The sequence below is a fragment of the Tenrec ecaudatus genome, chromosome 7 (genome assembly GCF_050624435.1).
Source record: "Tenrec ecaudatus isolate mTenEca1 chromosome 7, mTenEca1.hap1, whole genome shotgun sequence".
In the NCBI taxonomy this organism is placed as follows: Eukaryota; Metazoa; Chordata; class Mammalia; order Afrosoricida; family Tenrecidae; genus Tenrec; species Tenrec ecaudatus.
The window spans coordinates 84,735,512-84,760,509 of record NC_134536.1 but is presented as its reverse complement, the minus strand read 5'-3'; the positions used below and the strand labels follow the sequence as shown (position 1 = coordinate 84,760,509).

The window sequence follows — 24,998 nt, the reverse complement described above, 5'->3', positions numbered from 1 at the left end:
GCCTTCCTAGCGCTTTTCACCTTCATCTTGGTCTCATTGTTGGAAGAACTTCAGTCTGAGATCCTTGCTCGGGAGTAAGTTCGACTTTGATTCCCATGGGGTGGTTTTGGTATAATTCATTCTTTACCTATTATAGTTCAAGTACAAATCCCTGATGGGCATTTTTTCCTGTGTCCAGTACCAATAAATGGTACCACACACACACACACTGAATGAGTATAATCAGGCCCTTCTGGAAAAGGGTGTCTTTGGCCAAGCTTACCACTGCAAAAGAGGTGGAGCTGAAACCTCATATTTATCCCTTTTTTCATCTGGGTTCTGTAAATCAGTGTACAGGTAGTTGAGAATAAATTATCCCGATCAACTCAGAAAATAAAAGGCGAGAGAGTTCATGGGATCTACGAAAAGGAAGGCCTACGTTGAGAGTCCCCTCTAGGACCCTGCAGTTCATGCTGGGTGACAGTTGGGTGCCAGCTCAAGTTGGCCTCTGAGTCTCTTCATTCAGACTATCTGAAGAGAGCCTCTGGCTTCTCTGAAATCAAGTGTGCATTCCTTAGCCAGTCCTCACCAACTGGGTGCTCTCATGGACTGTCTCTGGGGTGGTGTCATGTTGAGCCCTATTTGGTGGAAGATGGGTTCTCAAGAAGGGGTTGTAGAAAGGAACAGGTAACTTGTCCATTGTCTCTGAGCATATTTTCAGAAACTGTCCCAACTCTTAATATGTGTAGTAAGGTTGTGATAAATAAGAACACAATAATATCTTGAAAAATTCACTCTCTTCACAGATTTACATATTATAACCTGTGGTTATAGCATGTTACTCAAATTTCAGACCCTCAAGTGTGCTGTGGTAGGTTACCAAAGTGTTCCCAGCTTTTCTTGGGTTTCTGTGTAATGTTCTAAAACTCCATAAATATGCTCACAAGTGACAAGGACAGCATTTCCCCAGAAACCACAGAGTATGTCATTGCTTTAAGCATGGGTCGGTGTCTTTCATAAGTCCCCGGTTATTTCTGGAAGTCGCTGACTCATCAAGAGTGTTCTCAAAATGCGGATTTAGCTGTAAGCTGTGGATTTGTGCCGTGGCTCGCAATCCCCCTCTCTTCCCCTGTGCTGTAGCCGTCATAGCATTCGTGATGGTATGATCTCCATAGGTGACAGGAGAGGGACCGTGTTCTGGCCACAGAAAGGGTGAGGCTTTGAGTTGCAGACATGTTCAGCTGCATCTCGTCTTCTCTGTGAATAATTAAGGTCTTGCTTGCCTTGGTGGCAAGGCTACCATGCCAGGCATGCTAACCCCAACCCAACCGAGTGCCACCGCTGCCTCAGGTTGTCGGCCCCACGTAGCATTATGTTCCCATCTAGTATGCTAGAACTTCTGCCTCTTGCATCAGGCAAGGTGGGAAGTAAGATGGGCAGGGGTTCTGATACGGTTGCTCTCTTAAGGCTCTCCAGAGAAACAATGATGTACGAATACATGAAGAGAAAACTCTTCATGTGTGTTATGTAAGGATGTTGAATAGATTAAGCATGTGAAAGTAAATCATGTAGAAGTTCCTTATCTAGGATGATGAGTACAAATAGAGAATATTGTTACCAAATATATATATTACGTATATTAATTTTTTTCTCACAAGGAAGCTCTCACACACACACACACACACACACACACACACACACATATATATATATATATATATATATACACACATATATGGCTCAATGTTTTTCTTCCTTTAGCCTGGGTAGCACAAGAGATTTGGGATCCGTGGCTAGGAGCTTGAAGCTACCGAGTGGCTCCATGGAGGCACAGCCTGGTACAGTGCTTCCGTAAAGATTTCCATCTGGAGTTCTGTGTTCACTCTGCCACACATATGGTTGCCATGAGTTGAAGACTGATTTGACAGTAGCTAATAGCACACACAGAGAGAGATTTGCTTCAGGAGGTTGGCTCACACGATTGCAGGGCAGCAAGTTCAAACTCTGTAGGCCAGTAGCAGGTAGAGACTTGCAGACTTGGGTCCCAGGATCTGAAGGTTAGCTGATAGAATGTAGGGTGGAGAGGGTTAGTTCTGCCCAAATATCTACTTCTGGTCTTGAGATAGAGCACACCCTAAGGAAACACTCTTTTCAACTTACTCATTGGTTCCATTATATTACGTTACATTGTGGGAAGTAATCACATTAAATTGCCATGGCCAGATAGTAAATTCTGCTGCAAAACAGCAGCTAGTCTAGTGTTTGGCCACCCCGCTGGAAACCAGTGCCTCACCAAAGTGACCCATGGGATTAAGCAGCCCGATAGCGAAGGGGAAGCTTGTCTGCAAAAGAGAAGCCAGCTCTGCTCTGAGACAGGCACATTCTTTTATTTACAGAAGCGATTGCTGAGGTAATTGGGTGATTGCATCTCTTCCTGGGCCTAGACAACGTGTACATTGCTTCTCGCAGATAAATTAAAGTGAAACAGTGTAAAAACAACTGAGAATTGCTCAGGCAAACTTGACCTTCACTGGTTCTGAAGTGGCGTGTTTGCCGAGCTGGGATCTTGGTCTTCCGGGTCTGTAGCATGCCTGGTTGTGAAACGCACAGCTAATCCAAGAGAGAATGTTCAGATCTCTCCTCCTGTGAAGATTTCCAGCCACAGAAACCTGGGGAGCAGTTCTACCCTGTCCTGTAGGGTCACTGTGGGCCGGCATTGGCGGGATGGCAGTCGGTATGTGCGTGCTGATGAGCCACCTTTGAAACAAATGCAGTAAGTGAGGAAGAAAACTCTTCCTGTGTGTTAATTAACAACATTGAGGAGAGTATCTATGTGCAAGAAAATCATTTCAGAGTTCCCTGTCTCGGATGATTAGAATGAATAGAGAATGTTGATGCCATGAAGAATTTACTCCTATAACTTCATATTCTACAGATACTGATCTTTTATGCCATGCTAAAGACTGAGAATTAATTGAAGAATGTCTCCCAGTGGCTTGGAGTGGGATTATTATGAGTTTGAACCTATGGAAACCAGTTCTTTAGAATATGCAACTCCAGGAGCAAATTCCCTCTTGCTTCCCGCCAATCCCGTCACCCCTCCATGGGGCTGCCCTGCCATCTCTGATTGGTCACTGAGCAGCCACATGACCCCCGCCTCAGCAATAATCCAGAGCCTGGTGGCCACAGTAAACAGCATGAAGGAGGACAGAAATAAGAAAAAACAGAGAAGAAAGACCCTTACACGATCAGAGAGAGAAAAAGAGGTCAGCAATTTGATTTGTGTGCACGCCCTTGCACCATTGAGCTTCCTTGCACCGCGTCTGTCTGGGCTGCCTAGCAGGATTCTTCCTGCAGAGGAGCCGCTTCACCCTTGCATGATGGGGGCTTTCCCCACTAGCTTGCCTTTCAATCCCCACACCCTGCGCTTCCTCCATATTCACTGTGTAGCACGGTGGGATGGGGTGGGGGAGGACCCCAAAGAATTTCATAACAAAGATGTAGACCTCAGAGGCTGCAAACCTCTTGAAACCATAAAGTGGGACGCTCTTGTGTCTCAGAGAAAGGGAAGCTTGTCACCCCCATACTTTGTCAGTGGGTCAGCATGTTACAAATCAAAGTGCCGGACTCCAGGGTTGCGGCTCTTCAGGTTCCCGGATGCAGTATTTTTCTTTTGTTGCTTTGTAGTTCATCAGTCTCTAAGCAGATGCTTCTTGGCAGTGGGGGGGTGGGGGGGCCTTTGTGCTGAGCACTTGACTGGTGGCGCCCTAAAGAGGCAGGCGGTCTCAACCCCTCAGAGGCTCTTGGTCGGCTTGAGGCCCGCTCGGTGGCTAACTGGCTTCACAGGCTGAAAACAAGCTGGGCCTAGTGCAGAGTCCCTTGACCATCTAGGTTCGGGCCCACCCATGCTACCACAAGGGAGCGGACATGCCAGGCTAGACCCTGAACTATGTGCGTCTTGGTTTTCCTACTAATCCGACGAGACCATTGGGTGCCATCGCACTGGACATTTGATAAAGAAACCAAGCAAGCCTTTTGCCGCCTTGTTGAACCACATGGGGAGTAGCTCTGTGCTCCAGTGCGCTCGGTGGCTACGCTTTCTCAAGTCCGTGCCATCTGCTCCAAGACCCCTGGGTGGAGGCAGCTCTCCTGGCTTCCCCATGGTAGCTGAGCACATTATCTGCACGCCTCAGAGTAGGCTCCAGTTAATGCTTACTGAATGGAGGAAGAGACAATGCCACTGGAGCACAGCACGTCCCTGGCATTTTATGTGCAGGTTCATGGTTGATAGAAGCCATACAAGAAGCAGGACTGTGCCAAAATTGCACCTGGGGTCTGTAGTCAGACAGGATTGGGGGCACATTTTGTTCTTTTTTGAGGGAGATTTCAGGAAGGAAACTTTTCATCAGTATGTATGGATTTGCATGTAGCTGCCACTGCTGCCTTGGTGTCATGAGGTGCTGTTGAATCAGCTCTGACTCAGGGACCCCCCTGTCCAGCAGAACCTAACGAACACTGCCCAGTCCTTGGTCATCTGACACTGGTATGTCGGAGCCCATGTTGCAGCCCTGGTGTCAGTCTGTCTCTGAGAAGATCTTCCTCCTTTTCTCTGGCCTTGTACTTCCCCAAGTATGATTTCTCTTTCCTGGAGCTGATGTCCAAAATACCAGAGAGGAAGACTCTCCAGCCTCACTTCTAAAGAGCATTCTGGCTGAACCTCCTCCAAGACATGCCTTGTTCTTCTGACGGCCCATGATAGACACTTCAACAGTCTTTCCCAACACCCACATCCAAATGCAGCAGTTCTGCTCCTGCATCCTGCCAGCAAAAACCTCACTGCCATCACGTCAACACCGACTCATAGCGCCCCTCTAGGACAGGGCAGACCCCCCCCCCCCGAGTGTCCAAGACTGTAACTGTCTATGAAAGCAGGATACCCTGTCCTTCTCCCAAGGAGCAGCTGACCTTATGGACCACATCCCAGTGCTACTGTGCCACCTGGGCTCCTTCGTCTGTCTACCTGCCATAAACCCACTGCCATCAAGCTGACTCTGGCTCGTAGCAACCCCATAGGACAGGGTAGAACAGCCCCTGTCAGTTTCTGAGACTGTAACTCTTCATTGGAGTAGAAAGTCCTAGCTTTCTCCCTGGGAGCTGCTTGTGGTTTGGGACTGTTGACCTTGTAGCTATCAGCCCAAAGCGTAACCACTACACTGCCAGAAGGGATTAAATGTGCATGTGCCTGGGGAAAGTAGCTCAGAAACAACCTGAGCCGTGCCGTATGTATTTTGTGTCTCTCTGGCCCTTTAAGTCTCACCTTGGTATCCTAAGGGTGTCTGGTTTTCATACACCAGAGAAAGTCGCTCATCCATCTAGTGTACACAAAGCTAATGGCCCATTGAAAAGCCACTGCATGGTGGGGAAGGCTGGCTGTGGCATGCATGGCCTCGTTTCCCTGCCTCCCTGATGAGGCAGGACTCTTGCTGTGGAACAAGATTCTTGTCTCAATTAGTGAAGGTGGAGGGCTAGTCCCATTGTGGACTGGAGACAAGCTGCTATTGTCGCTAGGTGCTAGCAATTGGCTCTGACTCATGACAACCCTGTGTAGAAGAGAGCAGGACACTGCCCCCTCCTGCTCCAGCCTCACAATGGTTCTTATGTCTGAGCCCATTGTTGGAGCCGCTGTGTCTGTCCCTCTCAAGGGTCTTCCTCTTTTACACGGACCCTATACCTTACCAAGCGCAGACCCTGTACCTTATCAAGCGCAGACCCTGTACCTTACCAAGCGCAGACCCTGTACCTAACCAAGCGCGGACCCTGTGCCTAACCAAGCGCAGACCCTGTATCTAACCAAGCATGGACCCTATACATATACAAGCACCCTATACCTTGCTAAGCATGGACCCTATACCTAACCAAGCATGGATCCTATACCTAATCAAGCGTGGACCCTATACCTAACCAAGCATGATGGCATGCCCAAAGTGTGAGACCAAGTTCTGCTATCCTTGATTCTAAGGAAGATTCTGGCTGGCCTTCTTCTCAGACAGATTTGTTTGTTCTTTTGGCTGTACAAGACACTTCCCACAGTCTCCGCCCGCCCTGTAACTCAAAATGCACCAGTATTTCTCCAGTCTTCCTAATTCCTAGCCCTACTCTCCCGTGCGTGTGAGGTGACTGAGAACAGCATTGTTTCCTCCAGGCATGCCTTCATTCTGAAAGTGACATCTTCACTCTTCGGTGCTTTACAAATGTCTTATGCCGCATATTTGCCCGATGCGATGTGTCATTTGGTTTCATGACTGCTGTGCTCATGAAAAACCTATGCATAGATCGAGAGGCATTGAGAGAGGGGACTTGGACGACACATGTCTCCTAAATGGTCCAGGACAATTTGTGTCCATCCCCCAAGTCAAGTCGATTTCTGAAACTCTATTATCATTCTGGTAGGGAAATGGACAGTCTTAGAAATTGTCCTAGAAGCTTTAAAAAAATTAAGACATGGGCAGTGTCTCATATAATGACTTGTTTTACCCTTAAGCATGCCTCCTTTGGAAATACTTCCTACAGTGTTTGAGATGGATCTCGTAATGCCACACATCTCCCCACACAAGCTGCATGCCTTGTTTGTTCTCCTGCAATCTCATTATTCTCCCCAGAAACTGACTTTAGAAGACTTAACTGAAAGAAAGGGTAGCTTCTCAGATTGAGCTAGAGTTCCACAAAGGAAAGTTATCTCGAAGGAAGCAAATACAGGAGATTCATGATGAAAGCAGTCAATAATGGTGCCATTCCAACTCCAAAGCTGTCTGGACCTATGACTTACAGTGCATCTCATGAAACAAAATACATTTAACCTAATCCAAGGCTTAGATGAGGCCGCATCCTGACCTGCGAAAGCTCGTTGCTCAGTGATGTCTGCAGCAAGGGTTGCTGTCAGTCCTCATACACTCAGGGTTTGTTGCTCACCACTGGCTGCTTCTAGCATGGTGCTTTCACCATGTAAATAAGGTTGTTTTGATCAGTCCAAGATGCCAGCATTTGTAGGAATAGTAAAAGGCCACCCACTACCTAATAGCAAAGGGCAGTAGTGAGGGGAAGAATGCTCACCTTTCATGTGGGAGACTCAGACTTGATTTCTGGCCAAGGCACCTCAAGTGCAGCCCCTGCCCCACTGTCAGTGGAGGCTTGGGTGTTGCTGTGATGTTGAACAGGTTTGGGTGGAGCTTCCTGACTAAAAGGGACAGTCTGGTTACCTATTCTAAAATTTAGCCAATGCCAATACTATGTCCAGGATGGAGTCATCATGGCTGGAGAGTGAACTTGATGGTAGCTATTAACAGCAAGGAGGAATCTCGCCAAGTTGCAGTCTCCCTGGGACTAGAAGCTGTCTTTCTCAGCAAGCCAGCAAGTAAGGCCGTGGAGGTCAATTTCAAGAAAAGCCGTCACTATTCTGTTAGGAAATGGACAGTCTTAGAAATTCTGTCAGAACTTTAAAAATTACATGACATGAGCAGTTTCTCACATACTTGTTTAGGCATTAACTGTGCCTCAATTGAAAGCACTTCCTGCGGTGTCTGAAATGGGTCACATTGTCACGGCATACCTCCTGCAGTCGTTGACGCAATGTCCATGTTCTTCTGACCGCATGACCCACCCACTGAAAGGGTGGGTCCTGTTTGAGTAAGGGGTTTGGAAAGTGGAGGAGAAGAGGACCCAGTCTAAGCATGCTTACTGTGTAGACCTTTAATAGCCATTTTTGCACATGCAGAAAGTGCTCATGCTTAATGCAAAGCGTAAAAACATTTAAAAAGAATCAGGAAGAAAATAAAAATCACTTTCCCTCATGGATTTTTAAAGAGATCTTTTGAATTTTAACTATAGATGCTTTTAATCCACATTTGTGATGGGTGGGGATTCCAAGCAGTTTAGTACATAGGATCAGAATTCCACTGTGGTGTCTATAAGGAGCAGTGTGCTCTTCCCAACGCACCCCGTGTTTTCTGCCTTGTACCAGTCTTCCTCTTTCCTATCTCAGGCTGAGCACTAAGTACGCCCCTTGCTCCTCCATGGTTCTGCCTGCAAACTTCATGTATAAGCAGCTCTGACAGCTGAATCCTAGAGTCCGACAGGAAAGGAAGGAGGGACCTTGAGGATGAGCCCTCTCCTTTTACAGATGAAGAACTTGAGCGGGCAGGTTGTTCTTCCAAGGCTCTGCACTTGTGTGTGAGTCAGGCGTGCACCTAGGTCACCTGCCCCTTGTTCATTCCTTCCCAGTAGGGTCTCCACACTGCTCATTCCTTTGTCTCTGCATGAGCCTCCGCGGATTTGAGTGACTCCATTGGTTTACCTCAGCCTGGCCTCCTGAGTGCACGACCGAGAGAAAACATGCCCCGGGAAACTCCGGAATCCTCGGGTTACAGTCCTGACCTTCTAGCTGGGCGTGTTGGGTCCTCCCCACTACAACGAGGGCCCCCTGAGTGAGGAAGGGGAGGGCAGTTGGCAATCCCAGGAATCTGACCGCACAGCAAGGGGTCAAACGCAGCATAAATCAGTGAAGATGTTATCATAAACTGACAGGAGCCAAGGGAGGCACCGTGGGGGGATGGCTCCCTGGGCTGCTCAGCTGGAAGAGCCAACGCCTTGGTGGCTCCGGGGTAGAACAGGTGAAGCTAACAAGTGTGCACCCATCATCCCAGCACGGCATGGCTGACGGAGCGCTCTGGAGGCAGGCACCTCGAGGCACTGCTGCTTCAATCATTTGGCACACCCAGTGTGGCGTTCAGGTCTGCTCCCCTTGATCCCCCACGGCTGGCTCTGTGGCCGAAGGCTGTTCTGGGGCTGAGAGTACAGTTGAGCACTCACCTGTGGGATGTGGGGTCTGGAGCGCACCCTTCGTTGGGGCCACTCACTGCTCTGTGGGGGGAGGGCGGGAGGTGCCCTGGGGTCAGATGGGATTGGTGTGGGGTCTGGCAGGGAGAACTGACCACGGCTCTTGCCTGCATGTCGCCCGCAGGGGGACCAGACTGCCCTGCACCGTGCTACGGTGGTGGGGAACACCGAAGTCATCGCAGCCCTCATCCAGGAGGGCTGTGCCCTGGACCGGCAGGACAAGGTAAAGGGGCTGCCCCACCGCAGGGGGAGCCAGAAGACGCCAACTTGGGGGGAAGCACTAGTCCTCCTTGGGGGCTATCCTTCCTGGGTCTTATCAGTCACGATTCATCCTGAAGGGACCAGGCTGACTTTCCTTTGAAAAGGACACCTGGGTCCTGGCATTGTTTGCTTGTCTTTCCCCCCTGTTGTGGTGGCATCCGTGGCAGCCGTGTAAATCATTCACAGTAAAAAGGAAATAATCCAGAAATAATGGCATGTAAGGTGTCTGGGTGAAAGTGGGCACCGTAACCGGTGGACTGCTGTTTTTTTTAAACCAACGTTCCATCACAGGATAAAGCACACACAGAAACATGCTGGGATCAGGGCCCCACCCCTGACTCTTCCCTGCCTGTACACCCCTGTGTGGTCATGATCGCTCCCTCTCCCGTGGCCCCTGCTGCTCCGCTCACCCCCTGCATTTCCTTCTGCACCCTGCACTGTGCAGTCAGTCACTGCCCCTGCCCCTGCCCGTGCTGCCAGGAACCATGTCCGGGCTCAGGCTTCCCCCGGTGGGCATCAGCAGCGGTTGGCCTTGTCTCTTCTGTGCACATTTCTATTTCCCAGAAGCCCAGGTGTGTTTTCCAAACGAATCTCAGCGGGACATATGGATGCATATTCTGCACTGCCCCCAGCTGGCTGACCTAGGAACAGCCTGGAGGAGGGGATCCGCCCTTCTCCCTAACTCTGAGCCTACCGCCCGCCACACCATGCACCCAGCAGCATTTCTTTTGTTTTTTAATACTTGACAAAATGTTTTAAGCCAAAATTTATTGAAAGGCAAAGATGGAAATTATATGTACCACTTTTTGATGTTGGATGGGATCATTTAAAAAGTGAATAAGGAAGCATCTGGACTTAAGCTTAGGGAATGCCACTGAAAAGTAGCATGGTATATATGCTACGTAATTGTACATGTGTCCAGTATAGACCATTGCCAGATAAAAACTAAATTTTAATAACTTTTTGTTTTAATCTTTTTATTAGGGGCTCATACAACTCGTATAACAATCCATACACACATCAATGTGTAAAGCACCTTTGTATATTCATTGCCCTCATCATTCTAAAAAAATTAGCTCTCCACCTAAGCCCCTGGCATCAACTCCTCATTTTCCCCCTCCCTCCCTGCTCCCCTCTCCCTCATGAACCCTTGATAATTTATAAATTATTATTTTGTCATATCTTGCCCGGTCCGACGTCTCCCTTCACCCACTTTTTCTGTTGTCTGTCCCCCAGGGTTTCGTTTGTTTTTGTGGCACTGTTAAGCCAATAGGAGCCAAGGTGGCATCGTGAGTTGCCCATTGAACTGTTAACTGCAAGGTCAATGGTTTGAATGTACCAATGCCTCAAAAGGAGAGAGATGAGGCATTGGACTCTTACAAAGACTTGCAACTTAAGTCCTATGGGGTCTCAATGGAATTGACCATGGTGCTGTAGCTCTTAGACAAAGAAGAACTATGTTGGTTCATTGTTTTCAGATACTTATTTACACATTCGTATTTCCTCCGTGTCTGCTCATTTAGGGCCCTGAAACTTTTAGATATATGGGGTGAGACTAAGTTTGGGGGAAGACAGTGGGTGAGAGTCCTATTAGGCCCCTGGGATTTACAAGACCAGACTCTTCATTTGCCCTGTCTCTATTGGCTTCTCTCTGCTGGGGGGAGCAGGACAAACCCTGAAGGAGGGTCAAATGTGACATGGCTTTCTGGGAACTGTGAGCTCTGGATGGCCCTGGAACCTTTCTCGAAGGGATTCCTTGGGAGCGCCTGGATCCGGGCCACCCAAGGCACCCATTGCCCACCTTGAATTCATTGCTCTTGAACCCACAGCTCTCCCAAGCATGGGGAAGGGCAACACCTCTGGGAGGACTGAGGACACAGCTGTGCGCTGTGGGTCCCATGAAGAACCCCGGCTGAGAAAGGCCCTCTGTTGTGCCCTGAAAATGCACTACCATTGCCCCAAGCAGACAGGAGGAGAACGTTCCAGAGCCTCTGGAGAAGGCAGGAGCCCCAGTGGCTGTTGGTGGTACACGTTGGGCTGCCAGCGGCAAGGTCAATGGTTCCAGCCTACCAGTCACACTTCGGGAGGAAGACAGGGCTCCCGTACAGACTTACAGCGGCGGAAGCCGTAGCAAGCAGCTCTCCTCTGCCTCACATGGTCACTATGAGTCGGAATCGACTTACCGGCAGTCGTTTGGTGTCTTGGTTTGGGAGACTATGGGGAGTAACTTGTTTTCTCTCTCTGTGTGTGTCCCCAGGATGGGAATACGGCGCTGCACGAAGCATCCTGGCACGGGTTCAGCCAGTCAGCTAAGCTGCTCGTTAAGGCTGGAGCCAATGTGTTGGCCAGGAACAAGGTGAGGCCTGGCAGGTGCCAGCACTCCAAGCCCCCGAGGTGAGGGTGGCCCTGGCTCTCGGGGGCGCCTCCTCTCTGAGAGCGGTGGGCACTCCAAGGGCCCACAGACCCCGGGAGGGACGATTCCAGCCACAGGGAGGAGCAGGCTGGAAAAGGAGCCCTCAACAGCAGTACAATCCCAGCTGCCCCGAGCATGTACACCGGGGCCACGCCTCACCACCTTGACACTACTGAATTAAAGAGCTAGCATTTCAAAAACAGCAGGAAGGGAACTTCCAAAAGGTCCGGCCATTCCTGCCAGAGAGTTGCACGTGGGCCCACTCAGACGGATCGGAACCCCCGCCCGTGGGAGGCCATCTGGCCCCACAAACCAAGAGCCTTAAGATGAGCCCTGGCTTTTCACCCCAGAACGGCTCTCCTAGGAGCTCATTCTAAAGAGACAATCAAAATGCCGGCAAGAATTCACCCACAAGGATTTGTAATACAGCGGTAGTTTCAGGAGGGGGGAAAAAGAGGGAAAACCTAGGAAAAAATCCTAGTTGTTTATATATTGGGATACAATATGTAAGTCTGTTCTGGGTGATACTGTTCACAATCTGCCTTACAGGCATGGCAATGGGAAACGGACTAAAGCCCAGAGGGCACCCTTCAAAATGCCCCCTGGTTATCTCCAGGGATTGAGACTGTGCCAGTTTTACTTATGCTTGACTTTTGTGCCTTTTGTGTCCACATTCCCAAAATAAGCCCATTGCTTCTTTCACAAGTGGGATAAGATGTGCCTTATTTTTAAAAGAAGACGTCTTAGCAATGCTTGGGGGAGTTGCATCGGTTATGAGAAGGGAGTCTTAAAGAGGCTCATCCCATTTTGGGTCCTTGAGTGTCCATCCTGGATCTGAAAGAAGGATGGGCCAAAGAATTTCCCATGATGCACCAGTGGGTGGTGACTGAATAATGAATCAGATGTGCTCAAGCGAACTAGGTGGCAGCAGTATAGAGTGTGGGCAGCTAGTGTCTCCCTGAAACACACACACAATGAATTGCATGTGTAAAACTTATGGCCGATGGGGATCTGAAACCGTGGCGTCCCTAGTTCAGGACATATACAGACACTTCTGCACATGGAGCCCTGGTGGTGTAGTGGTTCCACGGTGGGCTGCTAACTGCAAGGTCACCTGTTTGAAACCACCAGTCTCTCCTTGGGAGACTCCCACAAAAAACTACAGTCTCGGAAACTCTCAGGGACAATTCCATCCTGTACTACAGGGTTGCTAGGACTCGGTGAGTTCTGTACACACGGGCTTCAACTACCTCAGGCTAAAGCTGCAGTGTTCAGCAGCCTATCAGGAACATGCTCCATCTGTACGACTTCTCAGCAACCCTGCTGGTGTAGTGAGTGACACGCTGGGCTGCTCACCACAAGGTCAGCAGCAATTGGAAAGCCCCGGCAGTCCCGTGGGGTGAAGATGAGACGTTCTGCGCCTGCACAGCTTCTGTCTTGGGAATCCACAGGAGCAGCTCCACCCTATCCCGTAGGGTTGCTAGGAGTCAGGACCGACTTGATGGCAGTGGGAGGGCTGGACCGTGTAGCCCAGATACATGGAAAAGAAGAACCGGAACTCCCTGAAGAGCATGGCGTCTGCAGGTTGAGCGGCAGACCTGTTCCATGCCTTGGACTTCCTCCTCGGCCACCCCCCAGCCCTTACTGCTTTTCCACTGGTGTATTCAAGAGTGCACACGAGCAAGCCCTTCCCACCCTCAGAACAGTAGCAGTGGGTCTCCTCAGACTTGGGGTTTGTTTTTTTAACACAATTACATAACCTATTCAAGGGCAGACCACTTAGAAGAAATATACATTCGGTTCTCAGAGAGTATTTGGTGAATGACTGAGGAGCTTTCAGCCCAGGAGAGCACCAAGAGACGGCTTTAGCAGGCTGTGCGCAGTGCCAAGAGGAGACCGCAGGGACAGGCCTGCTGTGAGCATTCTGGTCCACGCGTAGACTTAGAGTTGGACTGCTGTGATGGACACGCAGAGCTGTGACACTGCCTGTTTATTGCTTTTTTTTTTCTCCCCATGAGCTTGCTCCCCTCTGGATACTGTCTCCAGAATGCTGAATTTCTGACCTTTTGAAAAAAAGGGAAAACATTTTGTCAAAAAAGTAAAAAACTGTCATCAGTTCACATTGTTCAAGCCTCCAAGTTTTTGGTTTTGTTTAGTTTTTGTAAATTGTGCTTTAGATGAACGTTTACACGGCAAAGGAGTTCCCATTTGATCGGTTAGCACACAGGTGTTCCATGGTAGTGGTTGAGTCTCCGTCTTTTTGGTTAACCCCCGCACCACGCTACCCGTTTGCATCGTCAGGCTGAGCCCATGAGACCCTGGTAGGTAGCAGCCGTGGCTGTTCTCATGTGGGTGGGTTCGAAACTGAAGTGCTTCCCGCCCAGCCCCACTGTGGACACCGCTCAGCTGGAAGCTGAGGGCGTGAGTGGTGGCCTCTCTTCTCTGCCCCTCTACGAGAGGTGCCCTGCTCAGGCCTGGGGAGAAGTGAGTCCCTGAGTCTAACTGTGTGTGTCCCTCTCCCCCCTCCCATCTGCCTCTCTCCAAGGCTGGGAACACCGCTCTGCACCTGGCCTGCCAGAACAGCCACTCCCAGAGCACGCGCGTCCTCCTGCTGGGCGGCTCCCGGGCAGACCTCAAAAACAACGTAGGTGAACAAACCCCCTTCTCGCGATTTCTTTCTCGGGTGATGTGTTAGACTAGAGAAACAAATCCAGGGAAACTCGTGTGTATAAGAAAGAAGTTTATGTATGACAACAGTTGAACATTGAGAAAACATCCCAGCCCAGTCCAGATCAAGTCCATATGTCTGATATCAATCTATTGAATTCCTCTTCAGACTCATGTAACACATGCAATGACACCGAATGCAGGCAGATCACAGGCCAGTGGCTGGAAAGTCTTGTGGATCCAGTGGTAGTGGAAATATCTCAGCACTGGCGTGGGTCTCCACATGGCTTCTTCAGCTCCAGGACTCTGGCTCTATCAGCATAGCTCCATGTGGCTTGTCAACAGGAATGTCTCACAGAGAGAGTTTGTGTGTCCCGCCTCCAATGAGCTATTTATCTCCATAGCACCTCCAAATGAGGTCATCAGGCTGCGACCTGATTGACAGACTAAATTCCATCCTTGACACCAGATTATGTAATTACTACAGATGACCTCAGAAAATAGCCCCAAAGTATACTTGGTGGTGGAAATGTAGGCATTTAAGTGTCAACATTGCTTGGGGTCGATGTAAATAAGGCATTCTTGGACTTGGCCACCTTGGCTCAGGAATTTGGCTGATGCTTCTCCCCAAAAGAGCTTTAGCTGTGATCTCCCTGTTTGGGGACACAGTCACTGGAGGGGGTTCACAGAATGCACTGAACCTCAGTCTTGAGCATGGTTCCTTCTTAATCCTGAGAGAGAAAGTTCTGCTGAGTGGCTGCCGTTCTCTGGGCAGCACTATCATAGCACGTCAGGACTTTCTGTTTTCAACGTTGTGGTTCTGTGAGCACAGTCTGTGACCCCAAAGGAGGCCCCGATTCTGAGCTATTCTGAGTGTCCTTTGATTGTTCCTGGGGATCCGATTGGTCATCAGCTCCCCAGGGGACACCACCCTGGGTAGGAAATACTGGGATTCTGCCCACAAGGGGGCTCCTTGCATTTTCCTGAATACGCATACTCCTCAAATCCAGCAGCTCCCCTGCTAGCCTTTGATGGATCTGTGAGGGGAAAGCTTTATTTCCAAAGCACTGTGGTTGGTCTGAGTCCAGTTTCCTCTGGAGCTTTGAGTTTCGGGGAGGGTGTGTGGGGTGAGCAGCTCTCCTGAAGGTGTCGTGGGGAGCAAACCTCCTTTGGAGAAATGTGAAGACTGAGACGCTTACCCTGCAGGTTGACACCCTGAAGAATGGACGGTAGTCTGCCAGCATTTAAATGATTTATTTTAATTTTCTGTTTTGTTTTGTAACTGTGCTTAGAGTTTGATTTCTGTCCGCAGGCAGGCGACACCTGTTTGCACGTTGCTGCACGCTATAATCACTTGTCCATCATTAGGCTCCTCCTCAGTGCTTTCTGTTCTGTCCATGAAAAGAACCAGGTCAGTGCATGTGTCCTCCCCATGGCCGCCAGGCACCCTTCCGACAGGCTGGCAGGTGTGGTAGGTCAACGGGAGCAGAAGCTGCGGGGAGGGGCGCCCTCGGGCCTGCCTGGGATCCAACCAGTGATGGCCAATGGACGTGCCATTGGCCTCTGCTTTGAGCTTGCCCTATCATTCCAGTATACATCACCATATTTGCATACTGAGTATTTTCTGGAGATGCTGGAGCGAGTTTGTTTTTTGATGTGATTTTTTTTTATGTGATTTAAAAAAAAAACCTTTTAGGAAGTGGCGTGATATTAAATCAATCAAGGAATTCAGAGTGTCATAACTCCCTGCGTTCAGTTCCTGCCACTGCCACTTACTTTTATTGGGTTTATGGGTTTCTGTAAAGTTGGGCATATGATATGAGTCTGGTTCTTAGGTTGTTTTATTCATGTCCTGGGATTGTGGTGGGCTTTTTAAAATTTGTTTTTCCATTTTCTCCCTTTATTTCATATGAGATTCATGGGGGGAGGGGGATCTGCAAAGGAAAATTTATTAAACCTATACCTATATATCAATTTAGATATAGCATTTGAATACATGTTTACACTTTGGGGCATGTTTGTTTCCCTTTTGAATGTATTTTTACTGTAAATTTTATTTTGTTGAGAGTACAGAGCAAAACACATCAATTCAGCAGTCTCTACATTACAAGTCAGTGACGTTGATCGGATTCTTCAATTGAGCAACATTACTCACCCTCTTTTTATAAGCTTTTCCTCCTCCATTAATTGTCCCCTAACAGAATCCCTGATCGCATAGTGGGTTATGCTATTGGATTGCTAACTACAAGGTTAGCAGTTCAAAACCACCAGCCGCTCCATGGGAGAAAGATGAAGCGTTCTCCTCCCATAAACAGATATAGTCCCAGAAGCCCAGAGGGGCAGCCCTGCCCTGCCCTGCCCTGCACTAGAGGGTGGCTATGCGTCATAATCGACTTGATGGCAGTGAGTTTGGAGATTCAGGTGGGGTGGGTTGTGGTGTGTCCCTACCTGATATTAGAGATGCGGTTGTCAATTTGACTATGTTGGGTCTTGGAGTAAAACTGTGATTATGACAATGTTCCCATGGAAATATGAATGATTTTATGTAGTCATTTGGATATTAATATGTATGTAAATATAGTTTTCATGAGGTCCCATCCAGTCAGGCTCTCTCATAGTAACTATATGTAAAGGAGAACAAAATACTGTCTATATATGAAACTTAAAAAATTAAATTGTAATTCCAAAAAGCAAACTCACTGCCATTAAGTCAATTCCAATGCATGGGGACTCTGTAGGACATGGTTGAGCTGCCCCTGTGAGTTTCTGAGACTCGAACTTCTTAGGGAGGGAAAGCCCCAACGTACCCACTGCACTGCCGGCTCCTCGCACACTGTGATTCGGATTAAATGTATCCTCGAACCTACCTCAGTTTCTAACCCTGGCTGCATATCTGAATCACCAGGGGAATTAAAAGCAAACAACACAAACCTCCTAGGTCCCCTTGTTTAACTGAACTTCTGGGATTGAGGTTCAGCCAATGGGGTTCTTAAAAAGCTCTTGAGTATGCAGCCAGGGTTGAGAACCACTGAACTAATAAAGTGGCTTTCCCAGTGAATTCGAGTTCACCAGGTTACCTTTCTACACAGCCGCACACCAATGCTTCTCAGCGTCGGCAGCATGTTAGAGCCACCTGGAGAACTCTGGGAAATGCCCGTGCCCAGGCCACCCCCAAGCTGTCAGCTCCGGGTCACCTGGCAGGTCACCTGGACAGCAGGGTTTTGCAAAGCTTCCCCAGCTCGTTGCAATGTGCCGCTAAGTTTGGAAACCACTGCTGGGCCCCTTCTCCCAGCACATAAAACTCACGTGACCTGGACTAAACTAGCCACCTTCCTCCCTGCCCACGGGGAAGGCTGGACCTTCAGGCCCCTGCCTGGGAGAGGGAGCGGACCGGTGAGCTTGGCCTCTTCACCTGCCAGGACAGTGGACTGTTTGATCTGTTGCTTTATTTGGTGTGGTCAATCTGCTGGGGAAATAACGTGTTCAGCCTGGCCCAGTTGGTCAGGAATGTGACAGGAACGCATAGGTCATTCAGTGTCGTTTTTCTTTTTAAAGAAAAAGAGAGCGCCCTGAATGTCGTTCCCTCTGCCAGTCTCAGGCCAACTTTAGTGTGACTCGGAAGAGCCACCACTGAGCTGTGGCAGGGAGAGCAGGGGACGGTGGGATGGATCGCAGGGGTGCAGCAGCCTCTCCTGTTTAATTCCAGGCGGGAGACACAGCACTTCACATCGCCGCGGCTCTAAATCACAAGAAGGTGATTAAGATCTTACTGGAAGCTGGAGCGGACGGGACCATTGTTAATAATGTAAGTTCCATTGCTCCGATGACTTCTAGAGCCGCTCCAGAGTGGGTGTTCCTAGGACACGAACTCCTGCAGACTCCAAGGGCGGCCGGCCAGCCCAGCTGAGCCTGCGAAGACCGGGAGGTTCTGCTGAAGTCGTAGGACCTGGGATCCTGGAGGGGGGCTTGATCCCTGTGAGTTGACGAGCCCTGAGGGCAAGCTGGCATGACAAGAAAGCTCAGTGATGCCTCTCTGCGAAAGCTGAGTAGTGCTGTTATCCAGAGCCGGTCAGTCTCAAGCCAGGGAGCCAGCACGTGTGTTCCGCGGGAAAGCCGCCAGGCTCATCCTCGGACGGGCTTGCTCCCCAGCTCTCTGCCCTCCCCTTCCCCGCCTTCCAGCAGGCCTTAGCTTCCCAGAGACAGACAGACCGACCGACGGAAGTAGTGCAGTGTCAGGAAGGACAGACAGGGTGGTACAGCACGTGGAGAGTCCGTGGGTGCTGATGATGGTGAGAGGCAGGCCCTTTCTTGGCTTCCTGATCTAGTAGCACTTTTCTCCTCTTACAATGAGTGTCTCTCCCCCCCGACCCTGTGCCCCCCCCCCCCACACACAGCTGTAGAACCAGTCAGCAGGGACTTCCTGCAGTCTGGAAGCACACTTCCTCTTGAACCCCACTGCTGTCCATTCCTGACACAGCGATGGCCAGGTCCCCACTCTTCACTGCCACCTGCCCTTTCAGCCATTGTCCTGCTGCTCCTCGGGGTAAATTTATTGTCCAGCTGATTTTATCATCCTCTGTGTTGTTTCCTCACCTCAGTGCTCCATTTTGGTCCCATGGGATTTTTCACCTTCCAAGCCCTAGTGGCGTAGTGGGTTACCCTGCTGCGCTGTTAATCACGAAGTCAGCAGTTTGAATCTACCGGCCGTTCCATGGGAGAAAGATGAGACTTTCTACTCCCATAAAGCTTCACAGTCTGGGAGACCCACCGAGGCAGTTCGACCCTGTCCCTTAGTGTTACTATGAGTCGGAATCCACTCGATGGCTGTGAGTCGGTGTTTGGGTTTTTCGGTCCCCTGCCTTCCAGAGCACGTACTGCTCCGTGGGCCAGCACTTACCTGTGGTGCTGTGCATCGCTGATGAACACCCTCGGGCTCTCTGGCTGCGTTTCCATGAGTGCGTGCAGACACTGGGTGGCCAGCTCAGGGTGAGGGCTTTGTGTGTTCAGAGTTGGTGCTCTCTTAACTCATTATCCCTCTGTCTGTCTTCTTAGGCAGGCCAGACTCCACTGGAGACAGCCCGCTGTCACAATAATCCCGAAGTTGCCCTTCTTCTCACTAAAGCTCCCCAGGTAGGACTTAGTTCATTCCCCGCTTTATTGATGCCATCAGGACGCCTCTGGCTGTGATCTACTAAAGCCAGTCAAACACACTTAAATAGACATCAGTGGGTTCATTGCCTAAACCGTGGAGGCTCGAGGGATCCACGTGGGCGTCTGGGATGACTGGAACCAAGGACTTCTAATGGCAGAGGTTACCCTTGCCACGTGGGCCTCACCTCTCTTAGATCGTTGTCACCTGGACAGTAGCTTCCTGGATGAACACTTCCCAGCCAATCAACTGTGGAACAGTTCCAGTTTGAAATACCTTGGGAAAGACCCTGACCCATCAGCTCAGGGGAAATGCCCACTCCTCCTGAGTAAGTGGAGTGAGGCTTTGAACATGGCGTCATTCATTCAACCAAGGAGTTAGAGGGCCTGCTTCCCAGATAAGCAGCGTGTGTCTGCCAGAGGCAATCTTTCTTTCCTTAGTTGAATAATGATATTGGGGCCATCGTTCAACTTAAAAAATATGATGGTGCCTATCTGATCGTTTGAATTAAGATGGACATTATCTAAATAATCATAAAGACATTTATAATGATAATTTATGAGTTATTTGTAATCCTAGCACGCTGAATACAACTGTTCTGACATTTTCCACATAACCCTCCATAGGAACAAGTGCCTAACATATACAAATACGCACGCGCACACACACACACAAATATATAAATATACACGCAGAACAAACCACATGTACAAGTATCTCTTGTGTTCTGCCTTTTAGCCTAACTATAATAAGAAAATGTTTTGTCGTCTTCATAATTAATCATTAAAATGGAAGTATAATTTTGTTGTTGCCTTTGGAAATGCTAAACTATTCCTTAACGTTGGACATTGAGGTTATTTCCTGATTAGGACTCTTGTATCTTACGCCAGCAAATGCTGGATGGTTTTGCCTCTGGTTTTGGCGAACATTGTAAGAAGACATAAAGTCTCAGGGAGTCACAAGAACTTCTGAAACCACCCCATCGCAGCTGCTTCACGCCCAATAGTAGGTTCACCCAATGTTTTGAAAACATGCCCAATCAAACATCAAACTAGCAGTTTCTGGAAATTGTTACGTTTTTTGGTTGTTGTTTTGTTTTGTTTTGTGAGACTGATCAGTCTCTCGCCAGTGGACTTGGTCTTTCTCAGAGCCCTTTGGATGCCACAGAGCTCTGGACCACAATGAGTCAGGATCCTTGGGGATCCACCTCTCCAGTCATTTGCAAGAGTCCTCAGCGGAATCACATCTATGAATCCTGGATGACAAAATGCTGGTCTCTCCTGGGTCCCAAAGTACAGTGTCAGCCTCCATTTCAGCAGCTGGCAAGTGGGTCAAGACCTATGGGGCTGGAGACCTCCCCAGCCACTCCAAGTCTGGTGTTTGTTCCTTAAGCCCACCTGTCAATTGTCTTCCAGAGCCCAAGGAGCTTCACTCACAGCGACCATTTCCCCAGGCAGGTTTTCCAGTTCCCATTAAAAATGGCGTAAGCAAGCTTTTCTACACCCATATTTAATTGCAAACAAACAGGTGACATTTTTTTAAACAGTTTATTGGGGCTCATACAATTCTTATCACAGTTCATACATATACATACATCAATTGTATAAAGCACATCTCAAACAGGTGACATTTTAAGGAAGTTCCCTTAGCTCTGAAAATACATAAATGTCCTGTTGACCTATAGTCACAGAAGTAGCCTTTCTGTCTGTTTTGTCTGAACAGAGAAAGCCCTTTCTCCTGGCCCCCGAGCTGACTGTGGGTTTCCGGAGCCATGTGGTGCTGAGACAGAGACTTAGGGCGCCCTGGCTGGCTGTGAACTGGAGAGGCTGAGCAGCGGCCCTGTGGTTGATGGTGTGGTTCCCGACACAGGCTGAAGCCCATACAAGGGTCCTCCTGCTGGCCATTCACATGATAGATGGAGCGGACTTATCTGATGGTTATTTGGGGTTTGGTGACCTCTGAGTGTCCCTAGTAATTTTTGACTGACATGGTTCACAGATGCCACTGAAGTCAACTTCACGCAGACCCTGGCACCATGTGTTCTGAGAACATATAACCTGGGGGCAGCAGGCACCACTTGTCTCTGTTCATCAGGCCTGACTCCTGTGACTTTCTAGGGAGTCTGATCATTGACTTTGAAAGACTAAGGGCCGTGGTTCTCAGGCCGTTGGCCTCAAGACACCTTTCCCTTCTGACATGTTAGGAAGGCCTCAAAAGAGCTTCTGTTCATGTAGACTGTCCATCAGTCGCTGCCATATGTAAAGTTAAAATGGACATTCAAGAATAGACTTAGTCATTTACTTAGAGCAACAAACCCATTCACGGTCACAAAATAGCCTGAGGTCCTTACACCCTTCAGAACTGTGGGCTGGGGGTTGAAACTACGTTTCTGTCCCAGGGGAGTATTCTCCAGGGTTTTACAGTGAGGTGGGACCCCTGCTGGTCTTGTCATTTAATGTCATTTAACATTTAATGTTTCCCCATGAACGTTTGGGGGAAATGAGAAGTATTATGTGGAATTTCATCCAGCCCTTCCTGCTCTCTTTAAGAAAATAAGTTTGTTTTTAATTACTGTAGAAATATTTTTTCCAGAGCCAACAGAGAGCTAAAGCCTTCTCCAGAATTTGGTCTTCTAGCCTCCTAACAATGAGAAAATAAATTTCTGTTTGTTAAAACAAAAAAATGAAAAAAAAAATTTTAAAAACACGCAACACACAAAAAATAACAAAATAATGTGCCCTTGAAAAGGCCAGCTTACCTTCTGAGCCTCCTTGGATAAAGGTGGTGAACCCTGAAACCAGAACTTAAAAGGGGTGGGGCAGAGCTGGGCCAGAGATTGGGGGTTTCCATGAGCTCAGAGAAAAGTACTTCGTGGCCAATTGTCTTTTGCCAATTGAAGCACCTCTGGGTGACCAAGGCAAGTAGGGAGGCACCTGACAATGACTGATGGTCCAATGTCACTAGCCCCCTACTGCCAGTTAAATCCCAACAACTCCCTGTTCCCACATTCAACATCTAGAGCTCAGAGACTGTCTTAGTCCAGGTGGACTAGAGAGACAAATCCAGGAAGTCTCATATGTGTGTAAGAGAGAGCTTTATATGAAAGAGTAATTGTATATTAAGAAAACATCCTAGCCCAATCCAAGTCCATAAGTCTGATATTAGCACATGTGTCCGATACCAGTCTATGAAGTCCTCTTCAGACTCACACAGCACATGCAATGACACCGAATGCAGGAAGATCACAGACCAGTGTGTGGAAAGTCTTGTGGATCCAGTGGCAATGGAAGCATCTCAGTGCTGACGTGGGTCTCCCCATGGCTCCTCCAGCTGCAGGGCTCCGGCTCCATCAGCTTGGCTCCATGTGGCTTGTCAACAAGAATGTCTCGCAGGGAGACAAGCAGAGGATGTCTGGATCTGGCCTCCAGCTAGCTATTTATCTCAATGGCGCCTCCAAATGAGGTCATCAAGCTGCAACCTGATTAACAGGCTAAACTCCACCCCTTCAAAAGCTGACAGGAGATTATGTAACTGCCACAGAGACATTAGATAACGTGCCCCAAGATCCTTTTGCAACTGAATTCAAACACGTACCTACCTAAACCACCTGTGCACACTGTAAGGGACAGGTGATGTACTTATTTGGGGGCAGACGTTTCTGCCCAATGACTTGTACCATGGCTCTAGATGCCCCTTAAACATGTTTGAATCAGAGAGAACATCTGAGAGTCTAGTTCAGGTTCAATAAATCAGGATGCTGAGTCCAAGTTCAAAGCACCTAGTTTATGTGGTCCTCGTCTACGTGAAGGGTGCCTTTGGAGTCTGTTGCCTGCAATACACGCCCATGTGCAGTCCTGCTCTCATAAAACGCGAGCGAGCTCCTTGAGGTGGGGACCTCTGCACCTCTTGTGCCTACCACCAGACTGGCGGCCATCAGGGTAGTCCAGGAGGCTGGTGCGCTGTGGGTACTCGGTCTCCCTAGTAGGCTGTACATTCCTTTGGGTCAGAGCTCCAGGTTCAAGGAGCACTCGGCCCTATGGATGCTGCACTCACTAGTGCTTTGTAACGATGCCTCTTGCCTCCTTCAGGTTTTGCGTTTCACTCGTGGGCGAAGCCTGAGGAAAAAGAGAGAGAGGCTCAAGGAAGAGAGGAGAGCGCAGTCTGTGCCAAGAGATGAGGTGGCCCAAAGCAAGGTGGGGGGTAGCCCTCCCGCCCCACTCCCCTTCTTGTGCAGAGGGTGGGACGCCATCTCCTTCCTTTCACTGGGTTCATCTGGCAGCTGCTGGGCTGTCCTGGCCTCTTTCCCTCCGGGGGTTCTTCCCCGGGGGCTTCATGTCCCCATGCCCCAGGGTTTCAGAGCCTTTGCCTACCTGCGTGGGTGCTACCCATTTTTGCCTGCCTCCTTGGGGGACATGCTTCCGAGCCCCGTGCATCTGGCCCTTGTTCCCCCCAGGTGGGTAGCGCTGCCTCTCGGATGCCAGGCCCTTCCATTGTGGTTCTTGAGGGTGGAGGCTGGTGCATCACTGTAGCTTGTTGAGATGCACCCTCCACGGCCTCACCTCAGCCATCCTCGTTAGGAATCTCCGGTGGGGCCCAGCAATCTGTGCGAACAAGCTTTCTCCGGGTACTGGTACGTGTGATAGGCACTGCGGTTTGAGAGCCACGGGCCTCAGTTGCCTCCTTTCTTTTGGATTGGGGAATGGACCCCAGCAGGGTGAACCTATGTGGCTCCTGCATGCAATTAGAAAAAAGAGGTACCCTGGGCAGACCAGCCCCATGTGGGGCACACACATGATTGGAATTCAGCTTCCATCAACCCCCACTCGCTCACCCAACTCAGCTGGGGGTCCTTGTAGAGTGAAGAGGCTGCACAGTTTCACGTGGGGGCCCTGGGAGGAGCCGTCCCTTTCCGGTGTTTCCCAGGAGAAAGGCTAGGACACAGAGACTGACTGAGCTGGCCCTCGTGTGCCATGTGTAGATCAGACCCTGAGTGCCTGCTCTTCTGTCCGCCATTCTCCGATCCTCTCATCCGTCTCCAGGGTGAGGCCGTGCCACTGGGACAAGGCGCGGTCCATAGCTGTGCCGTTGTGCACGTTCTCTGGAGGACCAGAATTTGGATAGTACTTAATTCCAAGCAGTTCTCTCAGCCTTGCTTGTGGGAGCTCAGGTCCAAACACAGAGTGGGGTTCTGTCTAGTTGAAGTGCAAAGACTTAAAACCTCTAGGGTGGAGACGTTCCGTGGGCAGTAGGTTCCTGGAGCTCTGGCACAAAGAATTAGACCCAAGCACACTTGAGGTTTGGTAGCTAATCGACATCATAAAAGCAAAGTCTTCAACTAGCCAAGGAAAGCCTAGGTATTCAGTGAAGACCACCATGCAGGCTTGAACCTTACCTCCTGGGCAAACGTTGACGGAGGCCCCTTGGTGGAAACTTGCAAACAGAACTTTGCCCCATTCATGAAAGAGGGGGAGCCCTGGTGGCGTCGTGGGTTGGCATGGGCCTGCCCACCACAGAGTTAGCAGTTGGAGACTACCGGCCACTCCACGGGAGAAAGATGAGCCCGCAGAGCACAGTAGCCTCAGAAGAGCCCACAGGGCAGTTCTCCATCCTGCAGTCACTGAGTCAGAATGACTTCAA

The 24,998-nt window shown here is 49.5% G+C and overlaps 1 protein-coding gene across 3 annotated transcripts in view; it reads left to right on the top strand.

The window, feature by feature from the left end:
• Nucleotides 1-24,998, top strand: part of ANKRD6 (ankyrin repeat domain 6) — a 188,990-nt gene that overhangs the window by 148,386 nt on the left and 15,606 nt on the right. For 2 of the 3 annotated variants that reach the window (XM_075554771.1, XM_075554770.1), the window contains exons 4-10: nucleotides 8,996-9,094; nucleotides 11,390-11,488; nucleotides 14,091-14,189; nucleotides 15,525-15,623; nucleotides 17,919-18,017; nucleotides 19,265-19,342; nucleotides 23,450-23,554. In XM_075554771.1, coding sequence (XP_075410886.1) covers nucleotides 8,996-9,094; nucleotides 11,390-11,488; nucleotides 14,091-14,189; nucleotides 15,525-15,623; nucleotides 17,919-18,017; nucleotides 19,265-19,342; nucleotides 23,450-23,554 — 678 coding nt within the window. Of the gene's footprint in view, nucleotides 1-2,914; nucleotides 3,246-8,995; nucleotides 9,095-11,389; nucleotides 11,489-14,090; nucleotides 14,190-15,524; nucleotides 15,624-17,918; nucleotides 18,018-19,264; nucleotides 19,343-23,449; nucleotides 23,555-24,998 lie in introns of all 3 variants that reach the window. The other variant, XM_075554769.1, reaches the window with a different exon arrangement.